The sequence below is a fragment of the Miscanthus floridulus genome, chromosome 8 (assembly GCF_019320115.1).
Source record: "Miscanthus floridulus cultivar M001 chromosome 8, ASM1932011v1, whole genome shotgun sequence".
In the NCBI taxonomy this organism is placed as follows: Eukaryota; Viridiplantae; Streptophyta; class Magnoliopsida; order Poales; family Poaceae; genus Miscanthus; species Miscanthus floridulus.
Genome location: NC_089587.1, coordinates 79,695,101 through 79,713,424, shown reverse-complemented (window position 1 = coordinate 79,713,424; position 18,324 = coordinate 79,695,101). Strand labels below are relative to the sequence as shown.

At 44.8% G+C, this 18,324-nt stretch overlaps 3 protein-coding genes across 4 annotated transcripts; 1 reads left to right on the top strand and 2 right to left on the bottom strand.

The window, feature by feature from the left end:
- Positions 1–2,117: 2,117 nt before the first annotated feature.
- On the top strand, positions 2,118–4,544 carry LOC136469458 (uncharacterized). The gene is made up of 6 exons (XM_066467647.1): positions 2,118–2,262; positions 2,398–2,493; positions 2,711–2,739; positions 2,783–3,094; positions 4,136–4,285; positions 4,419–4,544. The coding sequence occupies exons 1-6, from the start codon at positions 2,118–2,120 to the stop codon at positions 4,542–4,544; spliced, it is 858 nt and encodes a 285-aa protein (XP_066323744.1).
- Positions 4,545–7,925: 3,381 nt separating this feature from the next.
- Positions 7,926–10,903, bottom strand: LOC136469457 (protein FAR1-RELATED SEQUENCE 4-like). Its single transcript, XM_066467646.1, has 5 exons — positions 10,652–10,903; positions 9,757–10,202; positions 9,293–9,591; positions 8,617–9,080; positions 7,926–8,042 (listed from the first exon to the last, which is right to left on the bottom strand). Exons 1-5 carry the CDS (start codon positions 10,901–10,903, stop codon positions 7,926–7,928), a joined length of 1,578 nt encoding a protein of 525 aa, XP_066323743.1.
- Positions 10,904–13,401: 2,498 nt separating this feature from the next.
- Positions 13,402–16,664, bottom strand: LOC136476793 (transcription factor bHLH130-like). Of its 2 annotated transcripts, none has more exons than XM_066474748.1 (6): positions 16,297–16,664; positions 15,537–16,064; positions 14,793–15,304; positions 14,606–14,671; positions 14,359–14,427; positions 13,402–14,020 (listed from the first exon to the last, which is right to left on the bottom strand). In XM_066474748.1, exons 2-6 carry the CDS (start codon positions 16,033–16,035, stop codon positions 13,955–13,957), a joined length of 1,212 nt encoding a protein of 403 aa, XP_066330845.1. In that variant the 5' UTR covers positions 16,036–16,064; positions 16,297–16,664; the 3' UTR covers positions 13,402–13,954. The 2 variants fall into 2 exon arrangements, with proteins under 2 accessions (XP_066330845.1, XP_066330844.1); XM_066474747.1 differs by lacking the exon at positions 16,297–16,664 and adding an exon at positions 16,178–16,238.
- Between the last annotated feature and the right edge of the window lie 1,660 nt (positions 16,665–18,324).

Genomic DNA, 18,324 nt, shown 5'->3' with positions numbered 1-18,324 from the left:
CAGGGAGTGAACAACATGGAGAGGATGATGCTGAGGCTGGTGGCGATGGTGACACTGGTGCTGATGGTGATGGGGATGCAGTGAATGTAGCCAATAAGAAGAGGCCCCGCAAGTAGCCTCCTGCAATTCGTTGCTCTCCTTCAAAATTTCATGAACTTCTCAAAGCTCTCCCTGCTGACCTCAAAGATATAGTAAAGGCAAGGGGTTTTGGTGGATTGTTGGGGTTCAAACCAACCTGCCTGGATAGGAAGTTGCTCACCTGACTTATGTTGAGGCTTAACCCAGAAACAATGAAATTAGAGCTTGGTGGTGGTAAAGTGATTGATGTTAATGAGCACACTGTTTGGTGTCTGTTCTAGATACCCAAAGTTGGCGTTGACCCACCTTATATGTCTGACGCTGAAGCTCATGTTAGGCGGAATGAGTTGGGAGAACAAATATGTCCCAGTACATACAAAAGGCTGGGTATCAGGATTGCGGATATTGTGGATGGACTGAAGAGCAAGCTCACAGGGGATTTGGGTCTCAGGGCATTTTTTATGGCTGTATTCCAGTCTCTACTTTTCTCAAACACTGATAGTTGCATCAGGCTTGAGGATGTTATATATACTGAGAATCTGGACAACATTGGCAAGATTAATTGGTGCAAAGCAGTAGTGGACAACCTTAGCAAAGCTGCACGTTTGTATAAAAAGGATTTCACGGCGAAGGGCGTCCATGCACCTCTCATAGGATGCGGTATTTTTCTTATGGTAAGTTTTTGTTGCATTTACTGGCTTTTGTGACACTAGTAGTTTTCCCCTGGTTGTGTAGTAGTTTCTCCAAAAACACACATTTTGTTCATGGCAAGAGTTGCAAATGGGGTCATGGCACAGTAGTAATTGTGCTGTAGTTTTGTTGTAATTGGGACATGTTTCCAGTAGCAATTGGTCTCCTGTTGATCTTTTCTTATCTAGCATTCTTTATATTTTTGACTTGTAATTTTCTATAGTAGTTTTTGTTGCATTTACTAGCTTGTTACACTAGTGGTTTTTTTTTCTGGCTGTGCATTTAGCTTCTCAAGAGTTGCTAGTGGGGGTCATGGCACCATAGCAACTGTGTAGTAGTTTTTGTTGTAATTGGGTCATATCTCCAATAGCATTTGGTCTACTGTTGTTTTATTTTTGTCTATCATCCCTTGTATTTTTTACTAGTATTTTTCTGTAGTAGTTTCCGTTGCATTTTTACTAGCTTGTTACACTAGTAGTAATTCTCTGGCTGTGTAGTAGTTTCTCCAAAACACACATTTTGTTCACGGGGCAAGAATTTGGAACAGGGGTCATGGCACCAGTATCAACTGTTTAGTAGTTTTCTGTTGCAATTGGTTCATGTCTCCAGTAGTAATTAAATTGTTCATGTCATCAGTAGCAATTGTGTAGTAGTTTTCTGTTGCAATTGGGTCATGTCTTCAGTAGTAATTGGTGTCATGTGTGTGTTTTTGTTTTGTCTTTTTTTATACATGCAAATGCTATACGTCGATCACTTGCAGCATGGGCTACAGGCAGACTCGTTCGCGCTCCCCCGATGTGCTATTTTGGATAGCAAAATTATCGACAGAATTACAACATTGGATCGCAGGGGGGATGTTCTAGAAGATGCTATTGAATATGGCAACCTCAGGGTAAGATGCTGATAATCTATTTTTTCTTTTTTTTTGATATGTTTTTTATCCAGTATGTGATTTTACGTTTTGGATAACCAGTTTCATTTTTTTGTTTTTTAAAAACCTGCAGTTGAGAAGCATCGCCGCCACATGTTATACACCCCCCGCTTTTGTCCCAGCTGCTCCTGCTATTGCTGCCCCTCGCCCTGTTCTTGCTCTTGAGGGAGCTTCTTATGCTACTGGTACCTCAGCGGACGTGGCTGGCACACATCATCCCCCTGGCGGGCATGCTGCCATGGAGCTTCAGCCTCCTGTTCTACACCAATACCCGAGCTTCCGTACTGCTTTTGGCCAGAGCATTGTTGATGTAGTTGGAAGAAGTAGGAAGTCAGAGGCGCTTAAGATATTGAAGGCTTTTGATGACAGTACTGCCTAGGCCTAGACCTACGTGACCAAGGTTGCTCAGTACATTACTATGGCCAACGATCTAATGGCAAAAAGTCATCACGAGTGCTTCAGTGCTATTCAGAAGCTTCTTGCTGATTCCCATGCTAGTAGGGAAGCTGCTAATGAGCGTAGGAGGGGAAAGAGGAGGAAGAAGAGTAAATCTAGAGCATCAGGTAGTTTGTTGCAGTTTTCAACGTATTCACATTGCAATTACTAACATATATATGTGTTGCAATTGTATGTCATACCAGTTTTGAAATTTTTATTATCAGTTTGTTTGCAAGACTAACAAATTTTTGGGTATGCAGCAGCAGCTAAATCAGCTATTGATGAAGATCAACGCAAAGCAGTAGGTGACGAAGATGTTCTAGAAGAAGAAAATGTTGGAGCAAATTCTGGAGGAGGTACTTTTGTTGCATTTTGTCTTTGTTTCATTTTTCAATTACCACATTATTTGTGTTGCAATTGGGGGGCAGGGGGCCAACAAGCTTACGTGGGTGTCTATTTGTTTGGTATGCAGGAGGAGAGACTAGCGGAGGACATATTCTAGATGTTGAACCACCACTAGGTTCTCTTTTTTTGTTGCATTTTTGTCTTTTTGTTTTCATGTTGCAATTACAGCCATTATCTGTGTTGCAATTGGGGAGCAGGTGGGCCAACAAGCTTATGTTGGGTGTCTATTTTTTTATGCAGGAGGAGAAACTAGTGGAGCTGGATTTGGCCAAGATGATTTTCATGAAGAAGAATTCGATGGAGATGGATTTGCCCAAGGACGTGATTCAGACCATGATATTGGCCAAGGACCTAAAGGCGGAGATGGAGATGGCCAAGAAGGTGCTGGAAAAGGACCTGAAGGCGGAGACCGAGATGGCCAAGAAGGTGCTGAAAAAGAATTTGAGAAAGGACCTGAAGGCGGAGACCGAGATGGCCAAGAAGGTGCTGACAAAGAATCTGGTGCAGGTGGAGAGGGCAAAAAAGATGCTGGAGAAGGTGGAAATATTGGAGGTAATCCTTGAATACTTATGTTGGAATGGACGAAATCACCATGTAATTTTTTTGTTATTCTTTTTCATATTTTTTTGTAATCACCACTAGTATTTTTCTTCCTATGTAGTACTGGGTCATGGCACCAGTAGCAACTGTGCCGTAGTTTCTGTTGCAATTGGGTCATGTCTCCAGTAGCAATTTTTGGTCTCCTGTGTTTTGTCTTTTTGTTTTTTATACATGCAGATGCTATACGTCGATCTCTAGCAGCATGGGTACAATTATAAGTGTTTTTATCTAGCATCCTTTGTATTTTTTACTAGTATTTTTTCTATAGTAGTTTTTTGTTGCATTTTTTTTATTGGCTTTTTTTGTTACACTAGTAGTATTTATTCAAACACACATTTGTTCATGGCAAGAGTTGCAAATGTGGGTCATGGCACCAGTAGCAACTTTTTGTAGTAGTTTCTGTTGCAATTGGGGTTATGGCACCAGTACCAACTGTGCAGTAGTTTCTGTTGCAATTGGGGTCATGTCTCCAGTAGAATATGCATTTGCAATGTGTTACGGTCCTACAACCTTAATTATTCCAGCTTATATTTTCCTTTATTTCAAAGTTACAGATCCTCATTCTCGAATTCATGAACCAATTAACACTGAGTCAAGCAGTGGCAATGTTGATGCCCAGTCATCTCAGATTAGCCCCCCCCACACGTCGCTAACACCTAGCAGCAATGTTGATGACCAGGAGAAAGGCATATCAAGTAATTCTTTTATATGATTCTCCCTCTTTTTTTGGCTGTATTCATTATGAGTTTTTTTTTTCTTCCGTTTTGCCATGTTAATTCTTATATACTTTTCTTTTTCATTTACCCCTAGCACCGCTTCCATTGCGTGGTCCTTCGAAGGGGTTGGAGTCCATAATTAATCAGCTGGAAACATCTATGCTTGGCGATCCCTCCACTGACCAGGTGACATGATGATCACTTCATAGTGTAGTAATTCTTGTAGCATCAATATTGTAATTGGATTGAATTATTGGTTGCAATTTGTATTCCACAGAACATAACCAGTGAGATTGGAGGTGCATCCAGGCAACCACAACCACAGCCTACCAATCCTGAAGTTGAGACACCGAGAAAGGAGGCATCTGATCACAAGGAGGATCCCTTGACAACCTCAAGCACTGGCCACAAAGTTTGCAAATCTGTTGTAAGCTATTTATGACACAAACACACACACAATTATTTTTTTATGCAGGCAGCTTTTTTCTCGTGTCTGTTTGCATATATATAGCTTTTTTCTAATAGTTTGCAGCTCACTATAATTTTCCATTTTTTCCAAGCCTCTTCGTGGTGGTCGTAAGAAAGCAAAAGCTGTTCGGGCACCTGCCGGGAACAAGAGGTCTCTTACTCGTATGAAGAAAGAGCAGGAAGCGTGCCGCGCTCAACATGAGAAATATCTGTGTTAGATGCGCGATGAAGTCAATGTAGAGATTACCATGTTGAAGAGCAGTGTCGTTGGTGAGGAAGGGCCCAGCGAAGCTGCATCTGATGCATCTTTTCCAGATGATCCAATTGAAGACATAAATTGCTTAACCCCACCTATCCGGTTGTCTCAAGAGGAACGTGAACAAGGATCACAAGACTTCAATCAGTTCCAAAAGATGATCTTCAAACATGTGGGAGAGCGGTTGAAGAAGCCAAGGAAGTACATATCTCCTTTCCTAATTCCCAACAACCGCCCAAAAGTACCATTGGCAAAGGCTCTAGCTCTGAGGATCAAGATCGCGTCTGATGAGAAGCTAAGAGAGTAATCACCCACGTATCATTGTTGCAAACGACATACATCAGTGTTGCAATTAGCTTCCTATCTTCTGATTTTTTTTATTTTTTTGTAACATATTCTGTTTCTGCCCACTGCACAGGATGGCTCTGATTAATTTCAGCATCTTTTGCTCTTTTGACGGCAATGATCTACTTACCAGTTTTGCGGATGACAAAGATGGTGACTCTTCTGTTCTAGATTTCACTGTTCATTATCTCCATTATGATGATATTGTCCACAAGGAAAATTCAATCGGATATAGGTTGTTCCTCACCACTGGCTTCAATGTGAGTTTTTACTGAACCCCCATACACACTTTTCTTTTTTGCACATTAGCTGCTGTTTTAATCTTCACATATTTTGTTTTCTCCAGCACCTGGTAAATGGCATTAACAGCGTCTACACAGATGATGGAAAAACTGAGACTCAAGAATTCACTGTATTAAGACAGCACCTTGAGAATGAAGTCGAGCATTATCCTGATTTAACCAGAGCAAAGCTAGTTAGTATTTGATTATTTGATTGGTTTTGCTTTTCTCTCTCTTTTTAATGATTTTTGGAACTGGCCACAACTGATACATCATACTCAACTGATGTGTAATTAACCAGCAAAGTAGTCCCACTGCAAATGTTAATTAACCAGGTTGCAATTGTGTCACATCCCATGTTGCAAACGGTGTATAGTAGGTGTAGACAGCAACTATTTTTTGTTTACTCAACTGATGCATCATACTCAACATATGCATGCAGATATTTATTCCAGTATGTGTTGGGAAGCATTATTTTGTTTACTACATCAATCAAATTCACAATTGGATCGATATCCTAGACTCAATTGACTATTTTTGGGCGGACACTAGCCCTGCATCACGCCATGAGCCCATTTTTGAGAAGATCCCCATCATAAGTGCTGTATTCCAGAAGGTCAGCAAGAAAAAAATCCCTCAAATTGAGAAATGGAGCAGGCCATTCGTTGAGGTCCCAAAACAAGGCGGGCCCAGTGATTGCATATTTTTCCTTTGGAAATATATGGAATTTTGGGATGGCGAGAAGCTGAACATTAACATCAATCCAGTGAGCATTTCCTTCTTTTTTTGCCCCCACATTTTCTTTGTGTTCAAATGTATATATGATCTGCATGTTCTACTATCATTTTCAGCAGTCTGAAATGTTCTTTTTTTTCTTTCTTCTTCACTGTGTTTTTAGTTCAAGGGCATGATATACAGGGTAGAGCTCATGCACTACTTGGTGTTTCATCCACTGAACCAGGCTGACCTACCTGACAAACTGGATGTTTATAGGATTGGCGGAAGGAAGATACTTTGGGATGCTGAGCAATGATGAACTTTCACGACATGTTTTTGTTTTGTGTGTCATTGATGTTTATCAGCATCATGCACATTGTGTTTTTTCAGTACGATGATATCTATGTATGTTTACACTGTTTGAAAACTATGTGTCATAACTTGCAACTCCTCGAGCACTCGTGTTGTAACTGGTTCAAAGACTTGTTGTAAATTGCAACTCCTCCCTGATGACATCTAAATGATGCAGCAAATTTGTTATTAACAACAAGGTTGCATATGTGTCATAACTTGCAATGCTTTTGTGCATATGTTGTACATAATCGTTATATTTCTTCTTATTTATTTAAGCTGTACTATACCGTGTCCCATCATTTTGCTTACGAATGCATACAACTCGATCAATTAACCAGAAAACTTAGTGGAGGCTGGAATTGGTTGTCATACTAAGATAATTAACCAGGTTGCAATTAACCATGTTGCAATTCGTAATTAACCAGGTTGCAATTGCGTCACATATCATGTTGCAAATGGTGTACAATAGGTGTGCAATTTTGTATTAACCTGAGACTTTTTGCCATCATTCTCATTCTATTTTTTGCTTTTCCCAGAATTGGTTCTTAAACTAAGAATTAACCAGGTTTGTACTTAATCAGGTTGCAAATGGTAATTAACTAGATTGCAACTGCGTCACACCCATGTTGCAAACGGTGTACAATAGGTGTAGAGAGCAACTATTTTTTGCCAGCATTCTCATTATATTTGATGTTTTCTAGAAACAGCAACTAGCAAGTATTCAAAAACAAACAAGCATGTGTTTCAAAGATGTAATCATATAGTTTTTAATTTATACACATATAACCTATAATTTGTAGAGGTTATAATCTACACATGCCACACTGTGTTTTTACAGCAAGAAAACACAAAGGACTTTTTTGTTTTTTTTTTTGGTCCAGCACTTTTTACTCATTGCAGTTCACACGCGGAGCTCTCCCCCCATGGCCTCTGGTTGCTGAACCTCTTCCTCTTCCAGCCCCTCTGCGCGCAGAGCTGCTTGGTTGTGTTTTAGCAACTTCAGCAACATCTACATCACTTTCTTCATGCAGATCCCTCACTATCTTTGGCCGCCCTCTTTTCCTTGGAGGCCCAGCATTTGCTTTAGCACTCTTTTCGTGGAGACGCATTTCTGCTGCCTTGCTTCGATCGGGGTTTATCGGACATGTCATGACGTAATGTGAACCCTGAACCCCACACCCGCTGCATTCCTTGTTACCATAGTTTTCTTTGTCATATGTGCTAAACGGGATACCATCACGTGGAGGCTCAACTTCTTTTTTCCTTTTCTTCCCTCTGCCTTTTGTGCGTGCTACAGGGGGCTCAATCAGCAACAATCCATCATGCAACAACGCTGATGATGGCTGCAATCCAGCGCTACCATTATCAGGTTGTGTTGTTGTCACCACTGATCCAGTTGCCGACGGCCCACTGCCAAGCGACCCATTAGCTGTGGTGTCATCATTAGCAGGGTGTGCTGTTGTCGCCACTGATTCAGTTGCTGACGGCCCACTACCTGGCGACCCATTCTCTATGCTTCTTGGAAACATTTCAATTCCTAGGATGATCTTGTCTAGCTGCCTATTTGTCTCTTGACAAGCACGATCTGACCTACTTCCTGCCCTTTCGAGCTTCATCAACTTAGGTAGCAAGCTGGACATCCGGGTCTATTCTTGGCTTGCTGCTAGACCAATTAGCACGCCGTCATGCCTATCCCACGTAACTTCTTGCCTCGCACTACGAGTGTACCTTTTCTGGATGTACTTCTCTAGGATTTTCCTAACCTGCAGGTGGGTGAAGGCTCTTATAATATGCATGCAGAATAGCCCTGTAATTTTTTTTAAAAACAACAGATGCACATGTCAGAAGTTGCAATCATTTGTATGATACATGTTGCAACTGTGTGCCCACGAAGTTGCAATTGGAGCTTTTAACAAATATTTTTTTAGATCCGTGCATACCTGTGTGTTCCTATTGTTTGCATTCACATCTATATTCACCATTGTCCTTATCAGCAACCACCCTGAATTCATGTTATGCCCAGCAGAAGCTCCCTCCCCCTTGTTCATGCTTCACCAACCACCCATTACTCATCTGTGGGTCTGGATCAGGGCGAATGACAAATGCTGTGCTGTTATTGTACTACTTTTTGTACTCTTGGTATATAGGTCTAGTGTACACTCTGCATAGCTGCTCATCAAATTTTGCTTTGCAAGCCCGCACCACCTCAGCCTGCATTTAGCAATCTTTATTTTTTTAGTATGTTTGTCTTTTTTTGCAATTAGAATATGGACTGTGTGGTAACTGGGGAACAGTAACCATTGCAAATGCCATGTGATTTTTTTGTTTTTCTTTTACCTGTGCATAATGTGTCTCTCCTGCGTCCATGTGGTCAGCGTGCTGGAGTGAGTCTAGCATCCTTCTAGCAAACATGTGCAGGCTAGTGCTCTCACTAACATAGCCATCTTTGAGCACCCTAATCTGGCTCTCCGATCGTTGCGTCGACGTCATCCTACCACAATACATCCCCTTGAAATAAGCAGCTATCCACCTCTCCCTCTTATCCCATAGGGCTCTAATGGCAGGATGATCAGCATTGCCACACTCATCAACTAGCTTCTCCCATTCAACCTCAAATTGCGTCGGGCCCAATGGATAGTTTATCAACGATTCAAGCCTTTCCTTCAAGTTTTTATCCTTGTGCTCAGTGTACAGCTGGTCCAACTCAAACTCCCAAGGCCTTATTATGTGCCTGCGATAGTTTATGTGTTGAGACTTGAAAAACACCAACTCAATTGCAACTTTCATTGCTGGATCTTCGTCTGATAAAAGACAGAAAACAGGGGGGAAACAGGATCAGCAACACACACATCGGCATTTTGCTGCAACAACTATACAATTTTTTAAGGTTGCAATCAGTGTTTTTAGAAAAGAAGATAAGGCTCACCCGTCAGGATAACATGAGGTTCCTGTCCACCCATGCAACTCTTGAACGTCTCAAACAACTATTTGAATGATCCAATCGATTCATCACCTATCAGAGCTTGTCCGAAGGTCACATTCTTGAGGTTATTGTTGGCTCCAACAAACATCGCCAGCGGTATCTTCTTGCTGTTGGTTTTATGTGTCGTATCAAAGGTGATGGCGTCTCCAAAATCTTTGTATTCAGCTCTCTGGCTTGCATGACTCCAGAATATGTTTTTGATCACTCCAGTCTTTGGATCTGCATCCACATCCCAGTAGAAATATTCGTTGTTCTCCTTGCATTCTCTGAAGAACTGCAGCAGCTTGTTAAGATCATCTTCTCTTTCCTCCCTAGCCTTCGCCACCTTCCTGTGAACATTTAAAAAATATAGGGCAGTTTTTGTTAGAAAAAGTTCAGTCACATGTTTTTTTGCAATTCAAATATGTGACATGTTGCAATTCAGTGAAAAAAAAATCAGCACGTATATATTCTTTATGTCCTCTGTAAAACCCCACATATGGCGACCATCATACAGATCCGCCATCACATTCAATGCTGCCTGATGTGGAACTCCGTTCCATGTCATTATGTTAAATAAGTCACTCATGCCTTCTGCCATGTTCTTGTGCACGTGCATGTATCTTGTCATCCTGGGAGACGGCTCAAGTTTGTGGTTGTGGGCTTCCTGCACATGGTCAAAGAACCAGAAATTGTGCTTCCCATCCTTCTTAACTTTCACATAAGCCGAGCAGCCGCATCTTCTCGATCCCTTTTCTGTTTTTGCTTCTTCTTCTTTATTTTTGCTCTCATGTTTCCCTTCCCTGTTGCAGACCCAATGATTCGTCTCCTTGCTTGTTCTCGCTGTCCTCAAACTGAACCCAGCCAGCTTTGCATAATCTTTGTAAAATATGTAAGCATCATTTTTTGTAGAGAATTGCTGCCTCACTCTTGGCACTAACACAGCTGGTATAGCTGATTCCTGACAAAAAGAAAACATACAAAACATGTGTGATATTTTTTTTCAAAATAAAATGATGCAGACTCACTGGAAAATTCTCTGTTGCAATTACTACCATGTCTCTGTTGCAATTTATACCACATCCTAGTTGCAATCAGTTGCATTTTCTTTTTATCAGATCCACGGAAAAGTCAAACACAGGTAATTCAGTTTAAAACTCAAAGCCATGTGTAGCAATTACTACCACATCTCCGTTGCAATTACTACCAAATCTCTGTTGCAATTAGTTGCATTTTTTCCAGATCCATGTGAAAAGTCAGTGACAGGTTATTCAGTTTAATCCCAAAGTTGTGTCGCAATTACTACGAAAGTCGTGTTGCAATTAGTTGCACCCAACACACAAATCATAGGTGATTCAAGCATTCAACTCACAGGCACAACATAAGGGAGGTCAAGTGCTTTTTTTTTACCGGGTAGAACAGCTGGTTGGCATCTGGAGTCACCAGGTCCCCTAGAGCCAATGTCGCCGGTGGCGTGAGTGTCGTCGTATGGTGGAGGGGATCGCTTGTAATTGCTGTTATCGGGGGAAGCATGGGTGTCGACGACAACGGAGGCTCTCTCCGATGTGCTCGAATCAACGCAGCGACCCTCTCTGATGCCGTCGATGGATCACGCAGGGCGAGCGGCCCAGCCTCGACGAGCGATGGCGGCGTTGGCCCCATCTCGATGCTGGAGGCGGGACGTGGGGAGGCGGCTCGCGCGGCGGCGCAGGACGAGGAGCGCGGCGGTGCATGGCGAGGAGCGCGGTGGCTCGCGCGGCGGCGCAGGGCGAGGAGCGCGCTCCCCCTCAAGGCGCTCCGCCGGCGGCAGCGGCGCCTCTACTGCGAGAGAGGGGGGCGTGGGGTGGGATGCGTTTTTTCCTCCTCAGGCGATCCCCTTTTCTGTTTCTGTTGTATTTCTTACTTGCCGTTCAAGACATCCCGTGCACACGCATATATGTTGCAACCAGAACAGAATCAATGTTGCAATCACAAGACACACGGTGTTGCAATTGGCGCTCGATTCGGATGAATCGGATGCGCGCGGCCCATTTTTTGCGGGGAGGCGAGCGGCCCACGCGCGGGTGGATGCGGGACCACCCAGAATGGGCGTGGCCTATTTTTGTCGGGCGCGGGGGTGGGAGGTGTTTTTGTGGTATGTGCAATTGCTATATTAATTGCACGTTGTTGCGTTTTAGCCTCCCCGTGTGTCGTGTGTGTGTGTGTGTGTATATATATATATATATATATATATATATATATATATATATATATATATATATATATATATATATATATATATTGGGAGAGGCTATTCAGTAGCCGGCTACAAAATAAGTTATTCTGTAGCCACCTCCATTTACTATAATTTTATATACTAATTTACCATAATGTCAATACATATTTACGATAGTTGGGTTACTATAACACATGGAGATATTTACCATAACGTTATATTAAACCACTTAGTAAGGAGTTACTATAATCTCGTAAATTAACATAGTAATTATCATAACTCAAAGTGGCTACAGAATAAGTTATTCTATAGCCAGCTACATACATGATAGTAGTTCTATATATATATATATATATATATATATATATATATATATATATATATATATATATATATATATATATATATATAGAACTACTATCCTATAGCTGGCTACAAAATAACTTATTCTGTAGCCACTTTGAGTTACGATAATTACTATGTTAATTTACGAGATTATAGTAACTCCTTACAAAGTAGTTTACTATAACGTTATGGTAAATATCCCCATATGTTATAGTAACCCAACTATCGTAAATATGTATTGACATTATGGTAAATTAGTATATAAAATTATGGTAAATGGAGGTGGCTACAGAATAACTTATTTTGTAGCCAGCTACTGAATAGCCTCTCCCTATATATATATATATATATATATATATATATATATATATATATATATATATATATATATATATATATATATATATATATATATATATATATATATATATATATATATATATATAAAGTCTCTCACCAAACCTGCGCGCGTCATGTATGTATGCGTACAAGGTAAAGTATGGTCCATCACATTCAGCTAGCGTGGCCGTGAACCAGGGAGCAAAAGCCAATGCAACGCACTACTTATAATTCGCGGTGTGGTGGTTGGTGAGGATGACGGTGTGTTAAAATGGTTCCGTCAAATTAGGTTTTTACTTTTAATTCAAGACTTTTTCCCTAACTTTTGCATATCATGTTATTTTAGACTTGAGCTTAACTCTAGAATTAGAGTCCCTATGTTCATAAGACATATTTGTCAGTCATATTATTTCTTTTTTTTCTTTATTTTTTCTCTCCCATCTTGCATTCCCAACACCACCTTCATGGCCACCCTCCCTACTCCTCCACGACTGCCACTAAGGTTTTGCGATCCTCCCTCACATGAGTCGTGTCTGCACTGCCGGTGGTGCAACTGCTTAGGGCACGCGCAGTTCCGAACGGGTGCATGAATAGAAATGGTTGAAACAGAAAAGTATGCGTATGCTCTAAAGCACCGATAATAAGGGTTTGAGGAGAGAATTTGAGAATGTTCTATTTTCTATGACCTGTTAGGTGCCCTGCTAGAGTGGGTGTTTTTTTCACCAACCTTCGAAAGTAGGATAAGGGCCTTAAAGCATTTTCAACAAATTCTTATCTCATTCCTAATACTAAAAATATGCAATATAAGGAAATGTGGTTTTTCAAATAGATTATTCATACTATTCTCGATCCCTAAAAAATTATTCTTAATACCTAAAAATTCTAAGTAACTTCTTCAAATCCACCGCCTCTCCCTCAAATATAGGTGATCCATCCCCTCTCCCCTATCCACTTCAGGCCTTGTTTGGATGCACATCTATCAACATCAATCCACATGCGTTTAGGTAGATTGGAGTAGAAATTAGTTTAAGTTCTACACTTCTACTCCAATCCACTTCTACAAATATGGATTAAGGGGGATACATGTGCCATCAAAACAATGCCTTAGGGCCTATTCGTTTTATATCAACCCTATCCACTCTAGGGCCTGCTCGTTTCACGTCAAAATCAAGGGCTCTAATCCCTTTGATTTTGGTGTGAAACGCTTGAAGGTATTGGTAATCTACTGTGAGAGAAAAAGAAAAAGTCACGCTACTAATAATACGAGACAACCTATATAGACTTTAGGATGTAGCATAAGTAATCTGTTGAAGATGCTGGACTCTGCTGAGTTGAACTAATCGTCCTATGGGCACTGCTGCTGGTAAAATCACACAAACACAGCAGCGGTAAAGTTTTCCTATGTAAATGTAACAATGGGCATGGACATGCATGATGGTACAAATATGTAGCAAAAGTGTTACAGCGAAGCAAAAAAACAAAGCGGTACTATACAATTGTTTCTTCCTCTTCTCATGTCTCACCACCCCCCTCCAGTCCAGTTGCCTGAATACTTGATGATGCCACTGCTCCAGTCCAGCCTCCGGCACTGTACAAGCTCGCTTGCTCAGTCACACACACACACACACTCTTCAGCAGTCGAGCTCCTCTACTCGACCAGAGACCACGCAAGCGCAGCGAACGGAGAGAAGAAGCTACGGTCACACGACCCCTCGATCCTGTTCCTGTTCCTCTCTCAGGTCTCCAGCAGGTCTTTGCTGCGCTGTGTAGAGTAGTGTAGTACCAAGCCGGAGATGGGACTGCCGGCCGGTGCTTCAGCCGGAGAACTGCTGGTGCTTGCTCGCCGGGCAGGTGCAGCTGGCGCGGCTCTCGTTCAACGCCTGCAATGCATCAAACAGATCACGGATTAACATACAGGTGGCAGTAAGCTCGATCCATGCTGTGTTTGCAGCCAGCGTGTGTTCCGGATAAGATACTACTCGAGCTAGGTGAAAAGTCAACGACAGATCGTTGTAATTGTAGGTGACCCTCGCCGTCAGCCACCGGGCAAGATCAGATCGATGAGCCTCCGTGATTTGGACGTCACTGGCTGACCTTGCAACGAGACCAAAAGGCTGCCGACGGCGACAGGTCTGCCGGCCGCCGTAATGTTCATCGATCGCATCATTTGGATTTGAGTTTTGGAGGAGGAAACCGGAGTTCCTTGGCTCGCTCGTACCTTGACCTGCTTCTGGAGATCCTTGATGTAGTCGACGGCCAAATCCAGCATGTCGGAGGTGTTGGTTTGCTGCAGGGAACGGGAAGCAAGTAGGTCAGTTCAGCCCGGAGTGGTCCTCGCAACTCAACTCGCATGGCGGCAAGCAGAATTTGCTAACAGAAGAGAAGAACACTGTTCTATCGCCTACTGCAGAAATTGGTGGGAGCAGAGCATAGCGGGACAGGGCAGGGCAGGGCAGTAGCAGTACCTTGTCCATGTTGGGCACGAGCTCCTGCAGCTTCCTGATTCGCTCGCTGATCTTTGTCCTCCTCACCTGAATGGCCGGTCGGTCAAAAGATGGAGGCATCAGCGAATCGCTCAACCGCAGGCTAGAAGATTTCTTAAGAAAATACTAGTACGTGTTTGGGTTTGGGATTCGGTGCAAGCTCGCTCACCCGCTCGGCGATGCTGCGCGGGTGCGTGGCGCACCCGCGCTTGGCGCGGATCTTGCAGGGCACGGCGTCCTGGAACTGGAGGAACTTCTCGATGGCCGCCATCTCCGACGACGTCTTGGGCAGGCTGAACTGGTGCGCCAGCCCGCCGTTCTGCTGCTGCTGCTGGCCGCCGGGCTCCGACGAGTCCGGCGGGCGTTTCATCCCGGACAGGCTGTCCGACACGAGCGCAGACGACGACTCGTCCCACCCGGCGGAGCTCATCGGGTACCCCGGGATGTAGGCGCCCCTGCCGCCGCCAGCGGCCTCGGGGCTGCTCCCTCCGACCTCCTCGCTGTCCATCTCCGAGATCTGGGACATCAGCGACCCCTGTCGCGACGAGAAGCTCAGCTGCCCCTTGAGCCTGCCGCTACCGCCGCCGCCGCCCGCGAGGGAATCCGTCGTGCCGCCACCGGCGCCGCCGCTGCCGTCCCGGAAACCCATGCCCATGCTCGCCCTCAGCATCGCCCCGTACCCTGGATGAAGAAGAATCGAGCAAGACAGCAACAGGCGGAGGTGGTGGCCCTCCGTGTCAGTTACTTCCGGAAATAGAAATGTTTCGGGGGAAGCGAAATTCCCCAAGCAAGAACTGCAATAATTGCTGCCCAGCCGCGATGGAAGAAGCTGCTGGAAGCAAGCAGGGAATGGCAACCGAGGAAGTTCCAAATGGAGGCCGGATTAAGGAGAGCGAGCGAGAGACCAACCAACCGTTGTCCATGCTGAAATGATCCAGGAAACCTGCGGGGGAGCTGCTCTGCCGAATCAGGTTGCTGGCGGCGCCGACGCCGGCGCCGGTGGCTTCCATGCCCGAGCTGACGGTGCGGTAGAGCCCCCCGGACTTATTAGCGTCCACCATCTGCTGCTGCTGGGACTGGGACTGGGACTGGGAGTGGAACATCATTTGCTGATGCTGGTGCTGCTGGGAGGCCATGTCGGCCGCACTCGGGAAGTGGGCAGTCGGCGGCGGCGGTGGCGGCGACGGCTTGTCGTCTCGGATGTGGTGGTGGTCGGCCAGGAACCTGGAGAAGACGTTGTCGGCGCCGCCGGCGTCGCGCGGGGGCCCGGCGCCGGGTGCCGGAGGGAGCAGGTCCTCGCAGAGGTCGCCGAGCACCGTGCTGGGCGCCGATCTGTAGCGTAGCAGCCCGGACGACGTCATCGGCGGCTGCACCGGGAGGTTCAGGTCCTTGGGCACCGGCGAGCCGTACATCAGCTGGCCCGGCAGCTTCTGTTCAGATCCTGCTCCACAAGAACAAAAAAAGTGAGGAGAAAAACATATCAATTTTTGGCCACCAGCTCTGTTCATACAAAAACAGAAGAAGAAGAAAGATTTAAATTTTAGCAACGAACACCATGGAGGCAGAGTCTTTTTAAGCAAACATCACTTGGCCTTCTCATCTTCAGCTAGAAAAAAATCGCACAAGAAAAAGAAGCTCCTCAGTCCTCAGTCATGGACACGGCATGAACTTACCTAATTTGAGCTCAGAGGGCCGGGATCCACCAGGAGGCCGCAGAAGCTGTCGGCGGCGATTTCAGGAGGCACCGCAGGCAGTGGTCCGCCCCACCCTCCCTCCCTAGCACTAGCACGAGGCGATCGAGGCGGGTCCGCGGCTGTTTGGAGGCAGGCCGCAGGCGGCGGAGAGGAGGAGGAGGAGGGAACGGCGGCGTGGGGGGGCTGGGGAGCGACGGCACGGGCACTCGGTAAGAGGCGGCCCTCGGTAACGATAAATAGCGCGCCCCCGCCGCTCCGTTCTGCTCGCAGCTCGCTCGCTCTGGGTGATCTGCCCTGCTCGACTGCTCGTCAACCGGAAGAGGCGATGCGATGCGATGTGGCCGCCCGCGCGCGCGGGGCCGAGCCGAGCTGACGGATTTGCCCCTCGGCCGTCGCCGTAAAAAGGTCGGGTCTCCGCTGCGTTGAGATACGTACGTCGCTCCCGTGTCACGTGTCAGCCGTTGGTTGAGAAATGATTGGGCCTGTGGAAATTACTGCCCGTCTTTTGATCAAAGAAGGAAAGGAAGAAAAAAAAATTACTATCCGTTTTCGGTACGGGGACGCGTATGACCCTGTGCATCCTGTCCGTCACTGTCTTCTTAAAGGAAAAGGATAAAACGTGCTTCCCAAGGAGTGAATTAATCTTAAGTATATACTCCCTTTGTTACTAATCAAATCAATTTCTAGAGTTGTATTAAGTCAATCTTCTTTAGTTTCACCAAATTTATACAAAATAACGCTAAATTTTATGACTTGCGTAATGTGTTTATTTAGAGTCACAAATAGATCTATTTTTTTTCTATAACTTCAACCGAACATAAAAGGTTTTTTTACTTAAGATAAATCCAGCAATTGATTTATTCACAGAGAGAGTAAAACACAAGTTATCGCTGATGAGTAATAAATATCATGAGGTTAATCATGAAGTATACTTATATAATCAATAAACTTATTTGGTAATACGAGTGTTGATAGAACGGCTAAATCTCTAGAAACACTATTTACATTATGTTTTGACTACTCCCTCAGTCCCTAAATATTATTATCATTGGTTTGCGTGCCGCAAGTTTGACTCGATTTATAGAAAATGCGTGCAACATTTGTGTAGGGTTTATAAACCCGGGGTCCCTCGCGGACCGGCTTCTCAAACAAAGGCTCGGCCTAAGCAGACAGCGCACAACTCATGGACCGATCCAAGTATCTAAACAGCAGGCCAGAAGGGCGATCCAATCACCGACTAGAAGGTCTGGCCAAGGAGGAGCAACGCCCGTTTTTCGACTTCGGCCCACCTCTCCGACCGGAGGGCTCACTTCGGTCTCCAGCCCGCCTCTGGACGGCCTCTCCGACCGGAACGCCTGGCCAAAACACTACTTCCGACTCCGACTCCACGTTTTCGACCGGGGTACGCAAAAACCCAACTCACTGCTCGTCTTCGACTGGCGCGATCAGAACCGACTGGGACCAACCGACCAGGGACGCCAGCTCAGAAAGGACCGGGAAACGAACGGAGAAAGCAAGACAGAGCGCACAAGTCAAAACACGATACCAGGGACCGTACCCTGTACACCTGTAGAAACAGTATTCTACAACCTCCCTGACACAAAGAGTATTGTAGGCGCCGACATTTTCCTCTATAGTATTGTGGGCGTCATTAACTCCCATATAATAAGGTCCCCCACATGCCTCTGGGCATCGACAGTGTTGTAGGCGCCTACTTTTACCGTACCGGACGAACATGGTAAAAACCCCTTGCCTACCTTAGGTATCAACAGTGTGGCAGGCACCGACGTCTGCCATGCTCGAAGAAGACAACACCACCTCCCACGTGCATCTGACATTCGACAGTATTGTGGGCGTATACCATCATCCTGTACCCGCCGGCGTGGGCAGCAAGGCTCTGAAGCATACGTACTCTCTCCCCCTCACTTGTTAGGCCATCTCCTTCATCTATAAAAGGAGATGCGCTCTCTCCCAACATTCAAGTAATTTCAGATTCATTAGATCGAT

Excerpts from the sequence above, each read along its gene's own strand:
- LOC136476793 (XM_066474747.1), bottom strand. The coding sequence starts at position 16,223 with ATGAGAAGGCCAAGTGATGTTTGCTTAAAAAGACTCTGCCTCCATG. Across the intron at positions 16,065-16,177 it reads AAAAAGACTCTGCCTCCATG|GATCTGAACAGAAGCTGCCG; the intron begins GTGTTCGTTGCT and ends CTTGTGGAGCAG. Across the intron at positions 14,428-14,605 it reads TCGTGCCCAACATGGACAAG|CAAACCAACACCTCCGACAT; the intron begins GTACTGCTACTG and ends CGTTCCCTGCAG.
- LOC136469458 (XM_066467647.1), top strand. The coding sequence starts at position 2,118 with ATGGCCAACGATCTAATGGCAAAAAGTCATCACGAGTGCTTCAGTGCT. Across the intron at positions 2,740-2,782 it reads GTGTTGCAATTGGGGAGCAG|GAGGAGAAACTAGTGGAGCT; the intron begins GTGGGCCAACAA and ends TTTTTTATGCAG. Across the intron at positions 4,286-4,418 it reads ACAAAGTTTGCAAATCTGTT|CCTCTTCGTGGTGGTCGTAA; the intron begins GTAAGCTATTTA and ends ATTTTTTCCAAG.
- LOC136469457 (XM_066467646.1), bottom strand. The coding sequence starts at position 10,903 with ATGGGGCCAACGCCGCCATCGCTCGTCGAGGCTGGGCCGCTCGCCCTG. Across the intron at positions 10,203-10,651 it reads CCAACCAGCTGTTCTACCCG|GAATCAGCTATACCAGCTGT; the intron begins GTAAAAAAAAAG and ends TCTTTTTGTCAG. Across the intron at positions 9,081-9,292 it reads CTTCGGACAAGCTCTGATAG|ACGAAGATCCAGCAATGAAA; the intron begins GTGATGAATCGA and ends GTCTTTTATCAG.